The sequence below is a fragment of the Macrobrachium rosenbergii genome, chromosome 3, assembly GCF_040412425.1.
Source record: "Macrobrachium rosenbergii isolate ZJJX-2024 chromosome 3, ASM4041242v1, whole genome shotgun sequence".
Taxonomy (NCBI): Eukaryota; Metazoa; Arthropoda; class Malacostraca; order Decapoda; family Palaemonidae; genus Macrobrachium; species Macrobrachium rosenbergii.
In genome coordinates, this window is record NC_089743.1 from 42,045,477 (window position 1) to 42,051,476 (window position 6,000).

A 6,000-nucleotide genomic window follows, 5' to 3' on the forward strand; every position below is an offset into this window, starting at 1 on the left:
ATCAACTACATTAGGATTATCAGGAGAGGAAATAACCTGACTCTTGCACACACTCCTGGAGGAGGACCTCCTGACCCTGTCACGCTCCAACTTGCGAACATACGAATCATACGACTTCCAGCTCGCATCAGATAAAGGTTCACACTCCTTACATCGATCATCTATTAGACAAACATGCCCCCTACACCTCAAGCAAACCGAGTGAGGGTCTACCAAAGCTTTCGGTAGCCTCACCTTACAATCACTCATGCAACATACACGAAAACTAGCAGAACTAGAACCAGACATATTTAAAGAGCAGTCATGAGCAAAATCAACAACAGTCCAGAAAAAAGCGTGTGCCAATCCACAGTCCAAGATCCAATACCAAAAGTCAAGAGAATACTTAAGTGGAAATATGCAAGTTAACGAAATCCAGAGGCGGAGGAACAGTAACAGATGTTAACAGTACCGGCGACAGAGAAAATCTGAATAGAAAATGGGAATGGTTCCCGATTCCCGCCTCCCAGCGGCGGGAATGAGTACTAACCACCTGGCCACACTGCGTGTGCCGCGAGTTTTGAAATTCTGTCGGATTTCGGAGAAATACAGCTATATATATATCTGGCAGGTAAGTGTCATGAACAAACAACAAATTCTGAATACTTCACCAAGATCTGGGCAAATAACTATCCAAAAAGCGATGAAGCAGCATCGGAGAACTCCCAATGTTGATTGGAAGCCGGCAGGAAACAAATTGAGCTCTCTGCTGAGTTGTTCTTTTGAGTCCCAGATAGTGGGTGGGACCTTGTCACCTACACACAAACAATAGAAGCGCTGGTGCACGAATTTTGAATTTTTAAGCTGCTGTAGGTTAGGAACCAATAGCTATGTTGTTGTTGTTGTTGTTGTTGTTGTGGTTCCCCAGACTCTGTTATGCCAGGAAACCTGCACCGCGCAAGAAGGACACCACGCTTACTGGATCTGACCATAACTGTGTGGATGTTGTGTTGTTGTCTAAGGACTGCCAAGTTAGGGCAATCTACTAAGAGATGTGTAATTGTGTGGGGACTAACTTGGCAGAGTGGACATATGTCTGTTTGGGTGTTGTCTATCACGGTGTTTGTAGGTGTTTAGTGATTGGTGATGACCACAGCGAAGTCGACTCAGGTGTACTCTCTCCAATCTTGAGAGCTGTGTTTCTGTGCTGCTTATGTTGGGTGGGGGTGCAGTATTTTCTTGTTGGGAAGGTTATTAAGTGCTTGTCTGGTGAGGTGAGTATGGATGTGCTTTTTGTTTTGTGTGATGTTTGTGGGTGGTGGTATAGAATTCACAATATTTGTATAGTGTCTGTGTGGTGTATTCGCTATTTGCCTGTGTGTTGGAGGGTGTCGTGAAGGTAATAGCATGGGCTGTTTGTGTTGTTTATGAGCGATGCCAAGAATTGTGTGCCTCTCATGTCTAAGTGTTGCCTGATGGTGAGAATCTTGGTTTCGGCGTGTAAGTGTTCTATTGGTGTGGATTGTGTACTGCCAAGGATGATTCTAAGAGCTGTGTTTTGTATTATTTGTAGTTTGTTTAGTTGTGTGTTGGATATGGCAGGGTGCCAGGCTGGGCTGGCGTAGTTTATTATGGAGTGGATGTATTGTTTGTATACTGTGATGAGCATTTCTTTTTGTTGTCCAAATGTTGTGCCTGTTAGTGATCTTAGTCTAGGTCTGCATTTCTTGATGATGTTACTGACATGTGGAGCATATGACATTGAAGTGTTGTATGTGACTCCTAGGATTTTTGTTTCGTGTGTGTGTGGAATTGTGGTGTTGTTCAGCGTTGCTGTGGGTCTGTACTGATGTTCTTTGTTGTGACTAGTGAGTAGTGTACTTGTGGATTTTGTTGGTGCTACCTGTAATCTGTTTTGTGTGAGCCAGTTTTCAAGTTGTGTTATGTAAGTCTGTACTTGTGTGGAGCATACGTTTTTTTCTGCATGTATTGATATGATTGTTAGATGGTCTGCATATGAGGAGATGTATATGTTGTTAGGTGGTGTTTGTATGTCATGCATGAATAGGTTAAAAAGTGTTGGGCTTAGGACGGAGCCTTGTGGGGCGCCGTTCGGGAAGTTTCTGATTTTGGATGACTCGCCATTGTAGTGTACAAATGCTTGTCTGTCTGTTAAGTAATTGGCGAGCCAGCGTTTGGTGTTGTTGTGTAGTGTGGTGTTGTAAACTTTGTTGATGAGAAGTGGTCTAGAGATGGCGTCAAAGGCTTTACTTATGTCTATTGTGATTAGCAGTGTTCTTTGTGGTGGGCGTCTGGAATTAATGCCATCTTGTATTTTTTGTGTAAGGTTGGTGAGTAGTGTTGTTGTGGAGTGGTATGGTCTGTAGCCATGTTGAGTGGGTGACAGTGGTATGTGTGGTGTGGTTTTTATGTAAGATGAGGCGTTCTACTACTTTTGATGGTGTGCAGAGTAAAGTTATAGGTCTGTATGAAGCTGCTTGTGTAGGTGTTTTGTTTGGTTTTTTTAGAAGTGCTATTATTTTCCCCAGTTTCCAAATGTGTGGTATAATGCAGTGTGAGTATGAATAATTGGCTATGTTTGTCAGTGTTTGTGTGCCATGGGGACCTAGATGTTTTAAATGAATGTTTGAAATGTTATCGATGCCCATGGCTGCAGAGTTTTAAGTTGTTTAATGATTCTAGCAGTGTCTTCTGTTGTGGCTAGTATTACTGTGTAATCTAATGGGAACTGTTGTTTGCGTCTGTAGATGTGTCTGTCTTCTTTGTATTTGCGTAGGTGGCTGATTTTTGCGTAGTGGTTTATTAAGATGTTGGCTTGTTGTTTGCGTGAAGGATCTTGTCAGATGTGGTGATTGAGGCGTGACTTTGAGTGTTCCCACTGTTTGAATTGATGAGACTGTTGATAGTTTTGTGTAGTTTGGATGGGTTGGTTCTGTAGTCTAGTGTACCTTGAAAAAGTTTGCCAGTTCTCTGTCTGTTTTTGAGTTAATTTGGTGTTTATTTCTGTGTTTAAATCATGTATGCAATTTGTTGTGATTTGTGTGTGTGGGGTTGGTGTATTTCTTAAATTGTTTCGTTCTGTTATGAGTCTGTTTATGTCAGGCGTGAAGTTTGGGTTGTAGTGTTTTCTGTTGCCTTTAGGAACGTTTCTTTTGTCTGCATTGTTTTTATGTCGTTGAATTGTATTGTTGTATTGTTTAGTGTCTGTGATGATGTTATGTGTGTGTGGTTTAACTCCTGGAAATGAGCCTCAGTGGTTTCCAAGTACTCATCCCAGGCAGCGCGCTTGTAGTTAGGGATGGTGTGTCTTGTATGTGAGAAAGTGTCATGTGTGGTTCGGAGTGTTATTAAAATACGAAGGTGGTCTGATGATAGGTCTGTTTGTGTTTTCCATGTGATTGATGGTGCTATGTTGGGTGAGCAAAATGTTATGTCTGGGGAAGTGAGACTAAAGTTGGCTTGGTGTGGTATGTGTGTGTGTGTGCATATCTGTGTTGTTTAGTATGTATAGCTGGTCTAATTGTGTTGAGATGTCTGTGCCTCTTTGTGTGATGTCTTGGTGGGCGTACCAGTCTGTGTGTTTGGCATTGAAATCTCCTCCCAGAAGCATATCTGGGAGGGTATTCAATGCCTGCAGTCTAATTGTGAAGTTTGCTGGTAAACCCGGTGAATATTCTGGAGGGATGTATGTGTTGATGATTGTGATTTGTTTATTGTGCCCTATTTTGATATTAAATGCTTGTAGTTCTGTATGTCTGTCTACTTGTGTTAGTGTTCTGATGTGCTGCGTTTTTTCAATGTAGGATATGTTATGGTGTATGTATGTGATGAGGCCTCCGCCATCACCATGTTGTCTGTCTTGTCTGATGGCTGTGTAATTTGGTATGTTGGGTGTTTTATGTGTGTGTTTTCAGTTTTGTTTCTTGAATGATGGCTATGTGGATCTTTTGTTTGTGCATGAAAATGTTTTAGTTCAATGTGTTTTATTAAATGCCGTCAATGTTTAATTGTAAGATGTTTATGTTGCACCACATTATGTCTAAGTGTGTGAGTGTGTATTTAGTGGTGCATTTCTGTGGGCGTTAGGTGAGTGTGTGCTATGGGGTGTTGGGGTTTGTGGGGATGTTTGATTTGTAGGAATGGGTGATGGTGTTCTGGATTGGAGGAAAGTGTGGTAGATGTGGGAGATGGTGATCTGTGTGGTGTTGGTTGGTTGGTGTTTTGTTGGATAGGAAGTGCTTGTTGTGAATTGTTATTGTTTGTTTGTGTGTGTGTTACGGCATATGATGCACTTCCAATGTACATTGTAGTCTTTTAGTGTTCTCAGTGTGGTGCACCGAAGGTGTACCCACCCACCACACAAGTTGCAGTGGACTGATCCACCCCCGGCGTGAGAAGCTGTGACTCGTGTGCTGCAGATGGGACATGTGTAGGGGCCTGGGTTTAATTCTATGTCACCGGCTAGGATTAATTGTAGGGATATAGTAGCCGGGTTACCATATCCCTTCAGGAAAAAAACTGGAGATCCAGTTGCGCAGCGCCACCCCGGGCGCGGTACCCTGCAGAGCACTGGGGAGCCACTCCTCCTCTTCTCCCCTCCCTTGTCTTCGCAGTGGGGTTGTATTGTGGACGTTTGATCCAGGGGGCCGTCGTTCCACCGCCGTCTGGAGAGGTCCCACGATGATGACGCGTCCACTCCGGAACCAACAGCTATGTAATTACTTGGTAAGTTACTTATACATAATGACCCATTAAGCCTACAACCCTCAACATGCAACTTATAGGGGGGAACCCCCTCACCCCCCATGAAAAACCAAAATTTTAAGGTCGGGTGGTGGGGAGAAGTCCAGAAATCCCACTCCCCAACTTAGGTTACCAACACACTGATCCTATACTGGGTTAGTTTACACAGGGAGGATCAAGATGTTTGTAGCTTATATTCCTGGGCTATACTAAACTCGTTGCTGTACTTTCTGCTTTACCAAAATCTTGGTTTTATTTGAGGAACCCCTTTACTAGCTGGGCCTTGAGAGGCCTACGGGAGATTGTGATGTGTTTGTGAAGCATTTCCAGCCAAAATAAAAACCAAATTCATCAGAATCACAAATAAAACTGGGTTATCAAATAATTCACTTTCAACAGTCTATTTTCAACAGTCTTAAAGTAGTGATAGTAGTCTATATTACGCTATGCCTGTGTACGATACTAATTGATGGATATAGGCCTAGGGCAAGGGTGCTGAGAACCACGAAAACAAGTCCATTGAGGGGTGCGGAGTCTGAAATTCGGTCTCGATTGCAATACAGCGGCTAAAAACAGCAAAAAATATGCTAGATAAGCTAAGCAGTTAAAAAATGGGGCAACAAACTACGATACTAGCCAACTATTGAGCCTATTCGGCTAACATTGGCCAGCCTGCCCCAGTTGAGACTACCCTAGGCCTATATACCAAACGAAAGTGAACTCACTGTTTTAAAATGTCTTTCACGCATTCTTGAACTTCGATATTGTATTTCTTGCATAACTGTTTGTACTGTTCATCAGGTGAAGCCATAAACTATAAAAACAGACCTCGTGAGCTGGCCTAACTTTCCATGAATGTTCGTAACTCCGCAAATATATTTGTTTACAAACAAACCTAAATCCTGGCTTCCTATTGGTCGAAAAGGTTGATGACGTCACCATTGACCGTATACAACAAGGTGTTCAATGGTGCTCAGAGAGAGGCCGCTTGATCTATCATCTTACCACTCCCACGAATGTTGACGTTGAATTGTGTGTGTGTGTGTGTGTGTGTGTGTATGTGTGTATTCTTAATCTCTGGGCATATCATTTTCTAATTTTCTAAACAATAACTCGTAGTAGACACACGTTACTTTTAGTGAAGCACATGTTAAGTATGTGTAGATATACGTTCCATCAAAACTGCAAGTGAAAAAAAAAAAAAAAAATATATATATATATATATATATATATATATATATATATATATATATATAT

At 42.1% G+C, this 6,000-nt stretch overlaps 1 protein-coding gene across 2 annotated transcripts in view; it reads right to left on the bottom strand.

Annotated features, from left to right (window-relative positions):
• LOC136854604 (leucine-rich repeat-containing protein 45-like) overlaps nt 1-5,654 on the bottom strand; it is a 64,417-nt gene extending 58,763 nt beyond the window's left edge. Inside the window, exon 1 of one of the 2 annotated variants that reach the window (XM_067131108.1) lies at nt 5,469-5,654. In XM_067131108.1, the coding sequence (XP_066987209.1) occupies nt 5,469-5,554 (86 nt within the window). In that variant the 5' untranslated portion in view covers nt 5,555-5,654. The remainder of the gene's footprint in view (nt 1-5,468) is intronic. The other variant, XM_067131117.1, reaches the window with a different exon arrangement.
• Nucleotides 5,655-6,000: the final 346 nt, after the last annotated feature.